This window comes from Macaca mulatta, chromosome 10, assembly GCF_049350105.2.
Source record: "Macaca mulatta isolate MMU2019108-1 chromosome 10, T2T-MMU8v2.0, whole genome shotgun sequence".
Taxonomy (NCBI): Eukaryota; Metazoa; Chordata; class Mammalia; order Primates; family Cercopithecidae; genus Macaca; species Macaca mulatta.
Window position 1 is genome coordinate 74,523,942 of NC_133415.1, and position 18,799 is coordinate 74,542,740.

The 18,799-nt window shown below is 39.7% G+C and overlaps 1 protein-coding gene across 42 annotated transcripts in view; it reads right to left on the reverse strand.

Annotated features, from left to right (window-relative positions):
* PLCB4 (phospholipase C beta 4) overlaps positions 1-18,799 on the reverse strand; it is a 437,093-nt gene that overhangs the window by 34,504 nt on the left and 383,790 nt on the right. For all 42 annotated transcript variants that reach the window (XM_077951242.1, XM_077951243.1, XM_077951241.1 and 39 more), the window contains 4 exons: positions 15,570-15,645; positions 13,253-13,428; positions 4,373-4,474; positions 241-298 (listed from right to left, as the gene is read on the reverse strand). In XM_077951242.1, coding sequence (XP_077807368.1) covers positions 241-298; positions 4,373-4,474; positions 13,253-13,428; positions 15,570-15,645 — 412 coding nt within the window. The remainder of the gene's footprint in view (positions 1-240; positions 299-4,372; positions 4,475-13,252; positions 13,429-15,569; positions 15,646-18,799) is intronic.

An 18,799-nucleotide genomic window follows, 5' to 3' on the forward strand; every position in this document is an offset into this window, starting at 1 on the left:
TAATAGAGGACTTATGGATGACTAAACCTGGCTTCATTTTCTGTGTAAAACGGTGCCAAATCATTACCTTAAAGATTTTAGTGAGAGATTATTGTAGCTTTCAGGGAGCAGAGAAGCTGGAATGTTTAATGTACAGAAAAATCAAATTAAGCAAATTAGCTAGAGGTCTGGTGGCTAAGCATGAGTTATTGTTTATAGTTTTTTAAAAGAAGAATGCCAAAAATATAATAAAATACTTACTCTCTTTCTTTCTTCCAGAAACTTTTTAGTGTTGCTGCTGTTTAACTCCCTGACTCGCCTAAAAGCAATGGGCACAAATAATGGTTGGTATGACATTGAATGAAATTAATATTATATCAAATAAGAAAGAGCTATATTCCATCGAATTCTCTGGATGAAATTATTGATTTATTTTTCTAATTTTTATTGTAGTATTTTCAAACATATGATGTCCAGAGAAGAATATTTTAAAAATTGTGTATCCCTCAGATTAACCGATACTAGTGTTTTGCCATGTTTATCTGACATTTTTAAAGACAATAAACAGTTACAGATGTAATTAATGCCCCATTTGTATTCTTCCTGATTCAGTTTTCCTTCTTCCTCTCTCCCCAGAGGTAACCACTATTGTGAATTTGGTGTGGATCCTCTCACCCATGTTTTAATATTTTAAGCCACATATAGACATGCCCATGTGTAATATAAGAGCTTCTCAAACTTTCCTGTGTATACCAATCACCTGGAGAGATGATAAAAACTAGACTGTTGTACCCTCCACTTTGAGACTTTGATTCAGTGGGCCTGGGGTGGGAGGTCTGAATTTCTAATAAGCTCCCACATGATGCTGATGTCGCTGGTATTGTTTCATGTGTTTTCTATATGTACCCATAGAGTAACATAGTCTGGGTTTCTTCTCATAGCTTACCACTTATTCTTATGTTTTAGAGATACATCCATGTTCCAAATCACTTCATTATTTTCATTTGCTGTACGGATTTTTCAATTTATGAACAGACTACACTATTTCCTCATTGCCATTAACAAAAAGTAGGTTATTTTCAAACAATGCTACAATGATCGGGTGCATGGGCCCTGTAATACGTGACACAATAAGAGTCTGTTGAATAAATGGATGAGTGGATGAAGTGTGGTGTATATCTTCTTGTGCACATAGGCAAAGGCTGCTGTAGGGTGTATACTCAGACTTGCCAGTTGGCAGGGTATAAACAGGCTCCTCCTTACTCCAATCCAGTTGTCCCAACTGCATTTCCATCTGCAGTGTCTGGGTGTTACTCCTTCCCCATATTTCTGCCCACTCTTAGTACTATCAGACTTTCTTGTCAGTTGGATGCTCCTATGGAATGGCATTGCTCATTGTTTTAACTTGCATTTCCCTGACTACTGGTGAGGTAGAGTGTTTTTCATGAGTGAAAAGACCTAAACTTCTTGAACTTCTATAATAATTGTCAGTCTGTTCAGGATTGCTCCATTTTCAGTCAGTTTTGGATATTTATATTTTTCAAAGCAATTCTGCACTCCATCTAACTTTTCAAATTTATTGGTAGTTTTTTTTTTTAATAGTAGACTTGGTTTTTCTTTGTAATTAATTCCCTTTTTCATCCCTAACATCACTAATTCATGCTTTCTCTCTCTTTCTTCTTTAGTCTTGGTGGAAGCGAACTGATTTATTATTCTTGTCAAATAAGTTTTTGTTTTTATGAATGCCCTCTATTGCATTTTGTTTTCTGTTTCAGTATTTTTTGCTTTTTAGATTTATTTCTTTCTATCAGAGATCTTTGGGTTCACTCTGTTTTTCCAACTTCATATTCCCTTTGAGTGGTTAGCTCATTAATTTTCACATCTTTTACAAAATATATGCATCTAGGCTGTACTTTTCACTCAAAATATCACTTTAACTACCCTCTACACATTGATAAATAATGTTTACATTATCATTCAGTTATAAATATTGGGTACTTTCTGTTAAAATGTCTTCTTCGATCTAAAAATATAAGTATGATTTTCAGTTTCTATATATCTTTCTTAGTGCTGTGACAAATTTTTAAATTTTATTTCTCCTTAGTTAGATAAAGCGGATACAAACATACACACAGTATGGGTTTAGAACATAACTATCATTCGGTATAGAAAAATTATATTTTAAAAAACAGCCAATTTGTAGATATTTTGGAACCACCTACCACTGGATACAAACTTATAAGAGATAGCAGAGTAGAGTGACAATACTTAGCCAAAAATGTATAGTAGTTGGGTGATGGACAACCTAAATGTCCTAACTTGATCACTGGGCATTGTATACATGTAAAGTTTTCTCATGTACCCCATACAGTTGCACAAATAAAAATAGAAAGTTACAATAAATAAGTACAGTTTTCAAAATAAGATAAATTTTAAGAACCTTGCTAATTAAGTTAGCAGTAACTCCAAATTGAAGATAATTTGACCTCAACCAAGCTAAAGTCCACTTTGTCACATATTTGAAAAAGATGGTAAAAAGCTATTAATTGGCACATTTGTCATGGTTAATTCTATATTTCACTTTGGACAGTTTAAAACAGTTCAAATTAATGAGGTTTTATCATGGCTGGAATATTTGGTGTTTTCAAGCTGAAGAAGGTATCATGTCCATGTATATAAGGCCCTTAAACAAAGTTGCTTATCTGAGAATAACATCTAGAGAATGACACTTTTTTCTTTTTTCTTTTTTGAGATGGAATCTTGCTTTGTCGCCCAAGCTGGAGTGCAGTGGCGCAATCTTGGCTCACTGCAAGCTCCGCCTCCCGGGTGCATGCCATTCTCCTGCCTCAGCCTCCTGAGTAGCTGGGATTACAGGAATGCACCACCATGCCCAGCTAATTTTTTGGTATTTTTAGTAGAGATGGGGTTTCACCATGTTGGTCAAGCTGGTCCCGAACTCCTGACCTCAGGTAATCTGCCCATCTCGGCCTTCCAAAGTGCTGGGATTATAGGTGTGAACCACTGTACCTGGCTCATAAAGCAGTTTTTCTCTGAGACATGGACTTCAGCCAGAAGGCCACCTTCATGCTAGGTATTATTCCCCCCATAGAAGGAACCCCGCTGTCCCTAACTGCTGGTGGTGTAGTGGTTATGGAGCTGACAGCATTTGTATTCTCAGAGGTTTCCCGAGGTGGATGACGGGCAGCACAGGTGATCGCTAGGAATTAAGTGCCTATCCCTTGGGTAACATGACTATTGACGGCTCCTCAGATCCCCTTTACCAGCTGTGTCTAAAGGGCTTGCACCTGACACCTTCTATGGAGGCCACATAAACCTTTCCCCCAATCTCAGGCAGCCAATGACTGCCTAATACAGAAACACAAAAGCCTGGTACTCTTGCTTCAAAGAGGGACAAATCTGTGGTACAATTTTTTATTTGAGGTTACAGTGACCCTAGGTAAGACCACATCCTTGCTTAGGGCCTGTCTTGGGCCTTCCTGCTTCCTCACTCCCTTTCTCTGAAGGTCCCTTCCTCAGTGGATCACAAGCACCTCAATTCCTGTCTTGATCTGCTTCCAGAAAATTCACCTAACAGAAGGACAAATGAGACAAATGGGATGGGAGCTTTAAAGATGATCCCATGTGAAGGACCACTGACGAAGACCATCCCCCTGACTGCTGCTGCTATTCAGAACTGGCCCATCCAGAACAGACTGACACCTGAGCAGTGGAGAGACTTGCAGAATGACCCAATGGAACCTGGGAAGGATGCTTCAGAATTGTATTGACTATAGGCTGGGCGCAGTGGATCACGCCTATAATCCCAGCACTCTGGGAGGCTGAGGTAGGCAGATCACTTGAGGTCAGGAGTTCAAGACCAGTCTGGCCAACATGGTGAAACCCCCATCTCTACTAAAAATACAAAAATTAGCCAGGTGTGGTGGTACATGCCTGTAATCCCAGCTACTAGGGAGGCTGAGGCAGGAGAATCGCTTGAACCCAGGAGGCGGAGGTTGCAGTGAGCTGAGATTGGGCCACTGCACTCTAGCTTAGGTGAAAAAGCAAGACTCCGTCTCAAAACAAGCAAGCAAAAAAAATAAAATAAAATAAAATTATATTATGTCATATTTTATACAACTTTGTTTGTAAAGCAGCACATATATATTGAAGGTAAACTGATTTTACTGGTTGTAGTAAGCAACCAGAAAATGTGGACAATTGTTCTACAGTGATAATAACAAATCTTCATTGCAGTTATAATAGCAGAATTCCTAGTCAAAAGTCACAATTGTTTTTATGTCTCAGTTGTGTTTGTGTGTACACATGTAAAGAAAGTTGAGACTGTGTCCTCAAGTCAATGCCATATTCCTGCAGTGAGCACTCTCAGACTTACCTTTCCCGTTCTGCCTTATTCTTGATAGATTTATCTTGGCTGATGGCTTTGCTATTTTCCATAGAAATCTTAGCCTGGTGTGCTCGCATTTCCTTGCTTTCCCTATGTATTAAAAACAAGAAAACAAACAGGCAGGGGGATGTAGAGTTTGTTTTTAATGGGTAGAGAGATTCATCTGGGGAAAATGAAAAAGTTCTGGAGGTGGGTGTTAGTGACGGGTACACAACAATGTGAATGTACTTAATGCCATGCACTTAATGGTTACAATGGTAAAGTTTACATTTTATTTATATAGACACAATCTAAACATGGAAAAAACCCAAAAATACTTCTGTTTATAGCAATATGACTAGGCTTACTCCTCTCACTCTTTTTTTTTCTATGATTGAGCTCATCAACTTCTGTATTTTGGAAAAAGGAGGGAAGGGACCCCAAGCCATATGGATGCTGATCCCTGAGGGGCAGTGGCCACCTAGTGGTGAAGTGACAGTGATGGCCTGTGATGACAAGACAGTATTTTTGCTTATTAATATAAAGATCTCAGCTTTGCCTCATATTATATGGGACCAGATGGACTGGAAGAGAGAGAGAAAATGTTCTAACCCTCACAAACAGCCTTCCTGTTTCTATCAGCCACAGGAATGAAAGGGACTAAATGGTTTCAAGTAAGCACAGGGAACAGCAAAAAAGTAGGTTTGCAGGTGACCAACCACTGTATGTGTGAATGTGTGAATGCATGTGTATGCATGACACACGTTTATTTATGTGTGCATTAAAGGAATAAAACTTAAATGCTACATAGTATATGATTACAAATTTTTTTTTTCTATAACCTATGGAGATCTATTGAAAGCACTGCCTGGAAACCAGCATCCAAGCAGTCAGGTTACCTAGGCACTGCTATTTCCTCTGCATCCAACGAGATGGGCAACACTGAAGTGGAGAGTTGCTCACTTAGCTACCCTAGAGCCACTTCAGCAGGAACATGTATAGAAACTCTGGACCCAAGAAGATCACTCTCAGATTTTACCATAACTTGTTAGGAAATTGACCTTTCTGTATTCATTCATTCAGCAAACACCAATGACCAAATGTTGCAGACAAATGTCAAGAAAGCAAAGATTTGTAACCAAGAATAATGGCTGTGATCATGAGGAAGAAACACAACCATCAGGGGTTTGAGTAAAAGCTAAAATACTGCTGTTGCTTTGAAAAGTGCTTTTTCCATGGGTTTATTTGTTCTATTTATTTTTTATTATACTTTAAGTCCTAGGGTACATGTGCACAACGTGCAGGATTGATACATAGGTATACATGTGCCATGTTGGTTTGCTGCACCCATCAACTCGTCATTTACATTAGGTATTTCTCCTAATGTTATCCCTCCCCCAGCCCCCCACCTCCCAAAAGGCCCCTGGGTGTGATGTTCCCCGCCCTGCGTCCCAGTGATCTCGTTGTTCAATTCCCACCTATGAGTAAGAACATAGGTGTTTGGATTTCTGTCCTTGCAATAGTTTGCTGAGAATGATGGTTTCCAGTTTCATCCATGTCCCTACAAAGGAAACGAACTCATCCTTTTGTACAGTTGCATAGTATTCCATGGTGCATATGTACCACATTTTCTTTATCCAGTCTATCATTGTGGACATTTGGGTTGGTTCCAAGTCGTTGCTATTGTGAATAGTGCTGCAATAAACATACGTGTGCATGTCTTTATAGTAGCATGATTTATAATCCCTTGGGTATATACCCAGGAACAGGACTGCTGGGTCAAATGGGACTTCTAGTTCTAGATCCTTGAGGAGTCGCCATACTATCTTCCACAATGGTTGAGCAAATTTACACTCCCACCAACAGTGTAAAAGCATTCCTATTTCTCCACATCCTCTCCAGCATCTGTTGTTTCCTGACTTTTTAATGATTGTCATTGTAACTGGCACGAGATGGCATCTCTTGTGGTTTTGATTTGCATTTCTCTGATGACCAGTGATGATGAGCATTTTCTCATGTGTCTGCTGCCTGCATAAATATCTTCTTTTGAGAAGTGTCTGTTCATACCCTTTGCCCAATTTTTGATGGGGTTGTTTGTTTTTTTCTTGTAAATTTGTTTGAGTTCTTTGTAGATTCTGGATATTAACCCTTTGTCAGGTGGGTAGATTGCAAAAATTTTCTCCCATTCTGTGGGGTGCCTGTTCACTCTAGTGGTAGTTTCTTTTGCCATGCAGAAGCTTTTTAGTTTAATTAGATCCCATTTGTCTGTTTTGGCTTTTGTTGCCATTGCTATTGGTGTTTTAGTCATGAAGTGTTTGCCCAGGCCTATGTCCTGAATGGTATTGCCTAGGTTTTCTTCTAGGGTTTTTATGGTTTTAGGTCTAACATTTAAGTCTTTAACCCATCTTGAATTAATTTTTGTGTAAGGTGTAAGGTATAAGGAAGGGATCCAGTTTCAGCTTTCTACATATGGCTAGCCACTTTTCCCAGTATCATTTATTAAATAGGGAATCCTTTCCCCATTTTTTGTTTTTGTCGAGTTTGTCAAAGATCAGATGGTTGTAGATGTGTGGTGTTATTTCTGAGGCCTCTGTTCTGTTCCATTGGTCTATATATCTGTTTTGGTACCAGTACCATGCTGTTTTGGTTACTGTAGCCTTGTAGTATAGTTTGAAGTCGGGTAGCATGATGCCTCCAGCTTTGTTCTTTTGGCTTAGGATTGTCTTGGCAAAGTGGGCTCTTTTTTGGTTCCATATGAACTTTAAAGCAGTTTTTTCCAATTCTGTGAAGAAAGTCATTGGTAGCTTGATGGATATGGCATTGAATCTATAAATTACCTTGGGCAGTATGGCCGTTTTCACGATATTGATTCTTCCTATCCATGAGGGTGGAATGTTCTTTCATTTATTTGTGTCCTCTTTTATTTCACTGAGCGGTGGTTTGTAGTTCTCCTTGAAGAGGTCCTTCATATCGCTTGTAAGTTGGATTTTGGATTCATAGGTATTTTATTCTCTTTGAAGCAATTGTGAATGGGAGTTCACTGATGATTTGGCTCTCTGTTTGTCTGTTATAGGTGTATAGGAATGCTTGTGATTTTTGCATATTGATTTTGTATCCTGAGATTTTGCTGAAGTTGCTTATCAGCTTAAGGAGATATTGGGCTGAGATGATGGGGTTTTCTAAATATACAATCATGTCATCTGCAAACAGGGACAATTTGTCTTCCTCTTTTCCTAAATGAATACCCTTTATTTCTTTCTCTTGCCTGATTGCCCTGGCCAGAACTTTCAACACTATGTTTAATAGGAGTGGCAACAGAGGGCATCCTTGTCTTGTGCCAGTTCTCAAAGGGAATGCTTCCAGTTTTTGCCCATTCAGTATGATATTGGCTGTGGGTTTGTCATAAATAGCTCTTAATAATTTGAGAAACGTTCCATCAATGTCTAGTTTATTGAGAGTTTTTAGCATGAAGGGCTGTTCAATTTTGTTGGTCTTTTCTGCACCTATTGAGATAATCATGTGGTTTTTGTCACTGGTTCTGTTTATGTGATGGATTATGTTTATTGATTTGCATATGTTGAACTAGCCTTGCATCCCAGGGATGAAGTCAACTTGATCATGGTGATTAAGCTTTCCAATGTGCTGCTGTACTTGGTTTGCCAGTATTTATTTTATTGAGGATTTTTACATGGATGCTTTTCAGGGATATTGGTCTAAAATTCTCTTTTTTTGTGTGTGTCTCTGCCAGGCTTTGGTATCAGGATGATGCTGGCCTCATAGAATGAGTTAGGGAGGATTCCCTGTTTTCTGTTGATTGGAATAGTTTCAGAAGGAATGGTACCAGCTCCTCTTTGTACTTCTGGTAGAATTTGACTGTGAATCTGTCTGGTCCTGGACTTTTTTTGGTTGGCAGGCTATTATTGCCTCAATTTCAGAGCCTGTTACTGGTCTATTCAGAGATTCGATTTCTTCCTGGTTTAGTCTCAGGAGGGTGTATGTGTCCAGAAATTTATCCATTTCTTCTAGATTTTCTAGTTTATTTGCATAGAGGTGTTTATAGTATTCTCTGATGGTAGTTTGCATTTCTGTGGGATCAGTGGTGATATCCCCTTTATCATTTTTTTATTGCATCTATTTGATTCTTCTCTCTTTTCTTCTTTATTAGTTTTGCTAGTGGTCTATCAATTTTGTCAATCTTTTCAAAAAACCAGCTCCTGGATTCATTGATTTTTTGAAGGGTTTTTTTGTGTCTCTATCTCTTTCAGTTCTGCTCTTAGTTATTTCTTGCCTTCTGCTAGCTTTTGAATTTGTTTGCTCTTGCTTCTCTAGTTCTTTTAATCATGATGTTAGGGTGTCAATTTTAGATCTTTCCTGCTTTCTCTTGTGGGCATTTAGTGCTATAAATTTCCCTCTACACACTGCTTTAAATGTGTCCCAGAGATTCTGGTACGTTGTGTCTTTGTTCTCATTGGTTTCAAAGAACATCTTTACTTCTGCCTTAATTTCGTTATTTACCCAGTAGTCATACAGGAGCAGGTTGTTCTGTTTCCATGTAGTTGTGCAGTTTTGAGTGAGTTACTTAATCCTGAGTTCTAATTTGATTGCACTGTAGTCTGAGAGACAGTTTGTTGTGATTTCTCTTCCTTTACATTTGCTGAGGAGTGCTTTACTTCCAATTATGTCATCAATTTTAGAATAAGTGTGATGTGGTGTTGAGAAGAATGTATACTCTGTTGATTTGGGGTGGAGAGTTCTGTAGATGTCTATTAGGTCTGCTTTGTGCAGAGTTGAGTTCAAGTCCCGGATATCCTTGTTAACCTTCTGTCTCATTGATCTGTCTAATATTGACAGTGGGGGTGTTAAAGTGTCCCATTATTATTGTGTGGGAGTCTAAGTCTCTTTGTAGGTCTCTAAGGACTTGCTTTATGAATCTGCATGTGCCAGTATTGGGTGCATATATATTTAGGATAGTTAGCTCTTCTTGTTGAATTGATCCCTTTACCATTATGTAATGGCCTTCTTTGTCTCTTTTGATATTTGTTGGTTTAAAGTCTGTTTTATCAGAGACTAGGATTGCAACCACTGCTTTTTTTTTTTTTTTTTTTTTTTTTTTGTTTGTTTGTTTGGCTTTCCATTTGCTTGGTAGATATTCCTCCATCCCTTTATTTTGAGCCTATGTGTGTCTCTGCATGTGAGATGGGTTTCCTGAATACAGTACACTGATGGGTCTTGACTCTTTATCCAATTTGCCAGTCTATGTCTTTTAATTGGGGCATTTAGCCCACTTACATTTAAGGTTTTGTTATATGTAAATTTGATCCTGTCATTATGATGTTAGCTGGTTATTTTGCCCATTAATTGATGCAGTTTCTTCATAGCATCAATGGTCTTTACAATTTGGCATGGTTTTGCAGTGGCTGGTACAGGTTGTTTCTTTCCATGTTTAATGCTTCATTCAGGAGCTCTTGTAAGGCAGTCCTGGTGGTGACAAAATATCTCAGCATTTGCTTGCCTGTAAATGATTTTATTTCTCCTTCACTTATGAAGCTTAGTTTGGCTGGATATGAAATTCTGGGTTGAAAATTCCTTTCTTTAAGAATGTTGAATATTGGCCCCCACTCTCTTCTGGCTTGTAGGGTTTCTGCTGAGAGGTCCACTGTTAGTCTGCAGGGCTTCCCTTTGTGGGTAATCCGACCTTTCTCTCTGGCTGCCCATAACATTTTTTCCTTCATTTCAACCTTGGTGAATCTGACAATTACGTGTCTTGGGGTTTCTCTTCTTGAGAAGTATCTTTGTGGTCTCCATCTTTCCTGAATTTGAATGTTGGCCTCTCTTGCTAGGTTGGGGAAGTTCTCCTGGATGACATCCTGAAGAGTGTTTTCCAACTTGGTTCCATTCTCCCCGTTACTTTCAGGTACACCAATCAAACACAGATTTTGTGTTTTCACATAGTCCCATATTTCTTGGAGGCTTTGTTCGTTTCTTTTTACTCTTTCTTCTCTAATCTTGTCTTCTCGTTTTATTTCATTAAGTTGATCTTCAATCACCGATACCCTTTCTTCCACTTGATTGAATAGGCTATTGAAGCTTGCGTATGTGTCACGAAGCTCTTCTGCCATGGTTTTCAGCTCCATCAGGTCATTTAAGGTCTTCTCTACACTGTTTATTCTAGTTAGCCATTCGTCTAACCTTTTTTCAAGGTTTTAGCTTCCTTGCAATGGGTTCAAACATGCTCCTTTAGCTCAGAGAAGTTTGCTGTTACTGACCCTTCTGAAGCCTACTTCTGTCAACTCGTCAAAGTCATTCTCCTTCTAGCTTTGTTCCATTGCTGGTGACGAGCTGTGATCCTTTGGAGGAGAAGAGGTGTTCTGGTTTTTAGAATTTTCAGCTTTTCTGCTCTGGTTTCTCCCTATCTTTGTGGTTTTATTTACCTTTGGTCTTTGATGTTGGTGACCTACAGATGGGGTTTTGGTGTAGATGACCCTTTGGTGATGATGATGCTATTCCTTTCTGTTTGTTAGTTTTCCTTCTACTAGTCAGGTCCCTCAGCTGCAGGTCTGTTGGAGTTTGCTGGAGGTCCACTCTAGACCCTGTTTGCCTGGATATCACCAGTGCAGGCTGCAGAAGAGCAAATATTGCTGCCTGATCCTTCCTGTGGAAGTTTTGTCCCAGAGGGGTACCCACCTATATGAGGTGTCTGTTGGCCCCTACTGGGTGATGTTTCCCAGTTAGGCTACACAGGAGTCAGGGACCCACTTGAGGAGGCAGTCTCTCTGCTCTCAGAACTCAAACATTGTGCTGGAAGAACCACTGCTCTCTTCAGAGCTGTCAGACAGGGATGTTTAAGTCTGCAGAAGTTGTCTGTAGCCTTTTGTTCAGCTATGCCCTGACCAGAGGTGGAGTCTATAGAGGCAGTAGGCATTGCAGAGCTGCGGTGAGCTCCACCCAGTTCGAGCTTCCTGGCCACTTTGTTTACCTACTCAAGCCTCGGCAATGGCAGACGCCCCTCCCCCAGCCAGGTTGCTGTCTCACAGTTCCATCTCAGACTGCTGCGCTAGCAGTGAGCCTGGCTACGTGGACGTGGAACCTGCCAAGCCAGGCACAGGAGAGAATCGCCTTGTCTGCCGATTGCTAAGACCTTGGGAAAAAGCACAGTATTTGGGCGGAAGTGTCCTGTTTTTCCAGCTATGGTCTGTCATGGCTTCCCTTGGCTGGGATAGGGAAGTGCCCTGACCCCTTGTGCTTCCCGGATGAGGTGATGTCCCACCCTGCTTTGGCTAACCCTCCTTGGGCTGCATCCACTGTCCAACCAGTCCCAGTGAGATGAACCAGGTATCTCAGTTGGAAAATGCAGAAATCACCCGTCTTCTGCATCGATCACGCTGGGAGCTGCAGACCAGAGCTGTTCCTATTCAGCCATCTTGGCAGGAAGCCCATGGATTTATTTTTTAAAGTATTTTAGTAACTAGGTCATGATCTCTTCAAATGACTTCCTAAGCAATTCAAGAATTAGTATATTTTGTTTTTTCCTTTCAGATAATGCCTACTGTTGTGAGCTAATGTTTTTTCTTTATCCAACAATGTAAAAGAAGATTAGACAAGTGCTGTGCTGTATTCTGTGAAGTATCTTTGAATAAAGGTAGGCACTAAAATTTGGCATTGTAGCAATCATCAAAGGCAGAATGATGAACACACCTTTCTGCATAGTGAATCAAGAGCATTTCTAAGGAAAAAAGAAAAGACCACTTCTAATCCTATAGGAGTAAATAGAATGCTTTAAAATGCATGGGGGTACAGCACATTATCCCACAGAAAATGGAGCATGTGAGACCTCATTTAGTTGCCTCAAATGAGAATTGGAAACCATGGCAAAAACACTTTGTTCTTGTGGCAGTATCTGTCACTCCAAAGTAACACTGGGAATTTGGGCATGCAGCCAGATAATTTATGCAGTTGGCATTAAAAACACATTTTGTTTGATTTATTTGTATAATGCTTCTATTTTCTACTCCTGTTGTGTCTCAATAGACCCTAACTGTGGCATACGGTAGGCACTAAGTGAGAACCAAGCAAGCTGCAACTGAGCTATGATAAAGATGTAACAAACACCAACCTCCTTCTGCTCAGGGATAAGTCCAGCTCATGGCTTGCAGTATTTCAAATGCAATATTCACTTTGCTGAAGTGGGCACAGGCCAAAACTGATACTTTGCTGTTTCTTAATCAGGTCTATCTTTCCAAAATTCACAGAAGTCCTAACACTGTAAGGAAGGGAAAGGGAGGCTCTCTCCACAGGTAGCCATTAAATGATCAGAACCTGGTCACTCTAGGAAATCAACTGATTGATCTTTATCTCTCTGTGTGTCTTTTCTTCCTAAGAGACTCCAGATCATTCTCCAAAGGCCAGTTCCAGCCCTACCATTTTGAAAAGTCTCCGTGACCCCTCTGAAAAGGTAGAGCTCCTCTGAGCTGGATGCCCTTAGTGTCCATGACATTTAAAAATATGTGTCATATGCTACTTTGTTATCTGATTTAACTTTTCACATGGGTGTAGTATCCTGCCAACACCTGTAAGCCCTGTGATGGCAGGGACCATTTCTTTTTTCTTTTTCTAAAATAGAGATGTCTCGAACTTCTGGGCTCAAGTAATCCTCCTGCCTTGGCCTCCCAAAGCACTGGGATTACAGGTGTGAGCCACTGCACCTGGCCCGTGGGGGCCATTTCTTATAGCTCATCTTGCTCATAATCAGCCATATGATGAGATACACAAAAGAGCTACATGTTGTATGTCAAATTGATTTCACTTATTACCTTGGTTCTCTTATATACACAAAATCAGCTTTTGTTTTTAAAGATTAGATGTTTACTCTGGAGATGGCAATTCCCCCACCTGTCATGGGACAGTTTCAGCTGCTGGGTTTGCTGCTCGTGGGCACTGATGAGTAGCTTTTTCAGCAGCTCACACTGCTGGCTGAGGTGCAGGTCTCGGATTTCTTGCTCCTCAGCACTGTGGGTATTGATCATTTCTGACCATTCCTTTGTGTGCTGTGCTACAATCTCTTTGACCTGTTTGGAAAAAAGGGGACAGTGCCATTGTAATCCTCATAGGTCAGGTATGAACCCAAAAGCACAACATTATTCAGATGTTTCAGATTCCTCTCACCAATTTACTTGGTGAATCATGAGACACCTATATCCACCAAAAAATAATACGTATTAATCAATGGGAAGCAGGAAGTTATTGCTTATTAAAATAAGTCAATTGCTTTGGCTCTGAATAGTTAATTGTGAACCCTTATTTCACTGCCTCACACACTTTGTTTCGTTTTTTGTTTATTTGTTTGTTTTGTTTTGTTTAGACAGAGTCTGCCTCTGTTGCCCAGGCTGGAGTGCAGTGGCATGATCTCGGCTCACCGTAACCTCCACCTCCTGGGTTCAAGCGATTCTTCTGCCTCAGCTTCCCAAGTAGCTGGGATTACAGGCGCGTGCCACCACGCCCAACTAATTTTTGTATTTTTAGTAGAGACGGTTTCACCATGTTGGCTAGGCTGGTCTTGAACTCCCAATTTCAGGTGATCCACCCGCCTTCGCCTCCCAAAGTGCTGGGATTACAGGCGTGAGCCACCACACTCAGCCACCACTCTGGTTTGTGCAGGCCTTGGGCTCCTTTACCAATTCCATCAGGATTATCTTTATCACCTTATGTTTTTCCAGCTTCACTTTCCGGGTTTTCAGAAGATTTCACATGTTTGAATAGAGAGCTGTGTGTTCTTTTATTTCTGGATCATGACTTACTGTGTCACCCTGATAGACACTAGGGTAGAAAGTCTTCCCCACCCAATATCGAAGCTCTTTGCAATGGGGTTTTGCAGTGCTTCTTATCAAGAGCTGGAGTCTATTTCTCCAGCTCCTTGAATCTGGGTGACCTGTGACTTGCTTTAGCCAATGAGATAGTTGCAAATGTGATGCAAGCAGAGGCTGGAAAGTACTTGCCCTTCTGCTATGCTTGGATCCCTGTGGCTACCCTGTGACTGAGCCTGTGCTAGCCTGCTGGAGGTTGATAGGTCATGTGGGAAAACAACCAACAGGCAGCCAACTACCAGATACATAAGTAAGGCCATACGCCCCCCACTGACTGTAGATACACAAGTGTCTCCAGCCAAAATGAGCAGAAGTATGGCCCAAATTTCTGACCCACTGAATTGTGACCTAATAAACTGTAGTAGTTGTTTTAATGTGCTGTTCTTTGACACAGTTCATTATACAGCAAAAGCAAACTGATACTGTTGCCAAGGCTTCTCTTATTGATGCCAAGCATCTAAGAATCATGACAGTTTGCACGACTACTAATTCCCAAACATTCCAGTTAAGAAGAGATAGGTGCTGAATAACTCTTAAAGACACGTGGCTTACTGCCTCTATAGAGTTCATGCCCTACAAAATATACAGCCACCAAGGAGAACATCTTGAACAGCTTGGCTGCTCCATGCATGCAGCAGGGTCACTGGGCCAGATGACACAGCTGCATATAGATAGATGAGGCTGGCTGGTTCGACCACAGCTATTTTTGGGAGATTTCTTTAACAGTTGTTGTTGGGGTTTTTTTTCCTTTTCATTTAAAAACTATTATTCCTGGAAGAATTGTTTTTGTTCTTAACTGGGACTTAACAATTAGTTCTCCAAATGCCCACAAACTTGATTAAAGTCTCTCAAGCTCCTACTTTCTCCTGTCTTTAAGAAAATGTGAGTAATTAGGCTTCTCTTTTAGAATATCACCTCTTAATTTTTTCTCAACCCAAATTTCCATGTAAAGTTAGGATGGAGTAAGTATCAACTACCAATTTGGGCGGTTTTCTGTCCTATGTTTAATGTTATTTCTATAGGGAAGTATATTCTGTATTTTATATAATGTTTCCTTTTAGTATCTTTATTTATTGTTTTACTTGATGTCTCTGAGGCAGGCAACATAAATATTGTTAGTATAGTTCAACAGACAAGACAAAAGAAGATGTTCCATGAAATGGCTCTTAAAGCCAGTGAGGCTGAGGCAAATATGAACCCTGGGCTCCCCTGACATCTCAGATCAGCTGCAGGCTACTAGACCAGCTCTGGGCTACTGTTATTTCTGATTTATAATAGGCACTCCTTCTAAAAAATTACAAAGTGTCTTCTGCAAGTCACTGCTACAAAAATGGGCATTGTCTTACCTTAGATTTGTGATCTGATGTCAGCGTCTGAATTTTAATTTCTGTTTCTTTTTTCATTTCGAGACAATTACTTCCCCTGAAAATGGAAAGTTGAAAATGCATGCCAGAAATTAGATATTTTCCCATTCCCATGGGTCTTTGCTACAAAGCTTTCTGCTGAAGATAATATATTCATCAAATAGGAGATGTCATGGCTCATTGGGCAACACTGGTATTTCTAGTAATAGATTCACACCTTACAAAATATTATCTGTTTCATGATTACTCAATTCAACCACTACACAAAGAGGCACTTCAAACCTAACAATTATTTCATTGTTAAGGGGCTGTTGTCAGTTTCCATTTTGGCTCCTGTTTTTCTTCAAGCTATTTTTCACTTATTCAATAAAATATTCTTTGGGATGAAAACTGGAAAATAGGTCCTCAGCCTTGAAGTGAATTTTTCATTCTTTCATTTGGTTATAAAGCCAGATTTTTATCTTTTAAACATGCCAGTGAAGGAGAAAATAGCAATCCTTGGCACCATAGGGCAATTTTTGCTTCTTATTCTATTGTGAGTAGGAAATATATGCTAGGCGAGTGCCCAGCAACTATTACTGCTTATTTCAGTGATTATGTCTTCCTTTTGGAATATTCACGTTGCTGCTGAAACAAGAACAGGTCCTGAGCTTCGTCTTTAGCATGTATACTCCAGGTTATTATAGCTCAAGTCAGAATGCTTCATTATAATATAATTCTGAGTTCCTCTAAGAGAATCATTACTCTAAAAATGCAAGGTCTCGCATCAAATCTAGCACTTCTCAATGGCTGGCACTGAGCAAGTTTCTTCCCTCTTCTGTTATTCAGTGAGTTTGCAGCACTGCCGAAACATTCCCATGACTTAATTCTAGACCAATCTTTCACAGTAAATGCAATGAGAGATTTTATTCAACAGTCTCATCTGTGGGCATAAGGGTATGCACTTGTAATATTTATTTAAAAATCACGATTTTATTTTCCCCTTTCTAGTCCATCAACCTTCTTTATATTCGGGCTATGCAAAATAATTTCCATAATTTAGAATTTTCCCAACTTTAGCTTGTCTTTCCTTGTCCCCCCATTCATCTTTTTGCCATCACCTTAAAGATCCTTGAGTGGAAAGTATATGAGAGGTAGTCATTAGCCAAAGCTGGAAGCACTTGAATAAAGCTTCCCTTTCCCAGGTCAATCGTTCCTTTCAGCTGAGTAGGTAAGAGTAAGGGAAAACCCTTCATTTGTTTCAAAAATAGATCCTGCATGAGAAAGCTCCAAGGACTGTCACAGTTTCCCCTTTCACTAACTTTTTAGCAACTCAGTTGCAGTTAAAAGTCCAGGGAGGCTGGGTGCAGTGGCTCACGCTTGTAATCCCAGCACTTTGGGAGACCAAGGTAGGTCGATCACTTAAGGTCAGGAGTTCAAGACCAGCCTGGCCAACATGGTGAAACCCCGTTTCTATTAAAAATACAAAAAATTAGCTGGGCGTGGTGGCATGTGCCTGTAGTCTCAGCTACTCAAGAAGCTGAGGCAGGACAATTGCTTGAACCTGGGATGTGGAGGTTGCATTGAGCCAAGATTGTGCTATAGCACTTCAGCCTGGGCGACATAGCAAGACCAAGTCCAGGCGATCTTGATACCACGGTCAATATTAATGATGAGAAACTCTCCTCAGATATGGCTTCCAGAAGAAAGTATCTGATGTCTGATTGTCTGATTTTGAAGTACCTTTTAATGTATTGCTAAGATTCTGCTGTTTAGAGTACTTGGAAATGCTCTGTGTGGAGAGCCTGGTAGGAGTGCTGCATTTGACAGCACAGGCTCAGGAAGAAATCTACGGGTTAGACTTTCCCAGTCTCACCTACATTTAGGATAAAACAGGGCTTTATTTGTTGAGAGACCTCCAAGAGGACTCAATAGCCTGTTCTGGGGGTTAAGTGTCACACCAGGAACATTTCTATTAACCATCAAGTTTATAATAAATTACATTTTGATCCCACATTATCTTTGACAGTAAAAACAATCATGAGGTAAAGATATATTTTATCAGTTTTTTTTTTATTTCTAAAGGTAGCACTCATGATTGATTAAATCCAAAAATTGTAATACTACTTTTAGCAAAGAAATTTACTCTATGGTGCTTGGGTCTGAAATCTCCTTAATAAAGATTTTTGGTTTGGTTAAGCCAAAACTGTGTTTCTAAATACACTGATCCACAAAAATGCGTGAAACATTTTTTGAAAAGGTACCTTGTAAATACAAATAACCTTATTCTTGGAGAGTACTATAAAGTTGTCAACAATTTGCTCCTTGGTATTAGAGTCTATGTCACCATCACTTTCAATATTATAGCCTAAAATGTCATTAAATATGAAAAATTAATTTACAAAAAGAAATAGGCCAAAGCTGATGTGGTTACAATCTAGAAGAATCACAGCTCCTCAAAACGTACTGCAATCACTACCAATATTGCCACATGAGCTCTGAGGTGGGTGACTCACTCACTTAAAATATAGATCAAAATGTTTTCTAAGCAACAGGCACATTTCTGCCTCAATGATACACAGTGAAACCTGGGAGGAAAACAAAAGGCAGATGATACATAATAACAGATGCTCAATAATCAGTGCCTGATTTGTATTTTTCTGAAAAATACAACTTTAATAAAAATGAAGGCACCTCTCAAATAGTGAGGCCTGAGTCCAGGGCAGGCATTTTAGTTACCCACCATTTACTCCTCAAGCAAATTACATTGGTTTCATGTCATGAACTTAGATCTTGGGATCTGAAATTTCAGCAATATGAACCAATGTCCAAGAAAATTATAACCACCATAATCTGTTCTGTTTTCAGACCTTAATTTTCTGGGTATATCTTGAGTGACTGTTAAAAGAAAAAATAGAAAACAAAAACCAAACACCAAAAAACCCAAGTACGAAAAAGAAATCTCATTCTCCTTTTCTCTCATGCCAAAGGTTGTGGAAAACTAGAAGACATCAGCAGGGATTGAAGGAAAGAGATAAAAAACAGAGAGAACCCATGGGGAAGGTCAAAAGGAGGAAAAATAATTTCTCAGATAAATAGAATGTATGCATGGTCTCACGGAATTTTCCCCAAAGTATTTATAAAGGGAAAAAAGTAACCTGAGAGTGCAGAAACCTGTCAGATACCACCTTAATCACGTCATCCAGGTTAACATCATCAATAATGGGACATAT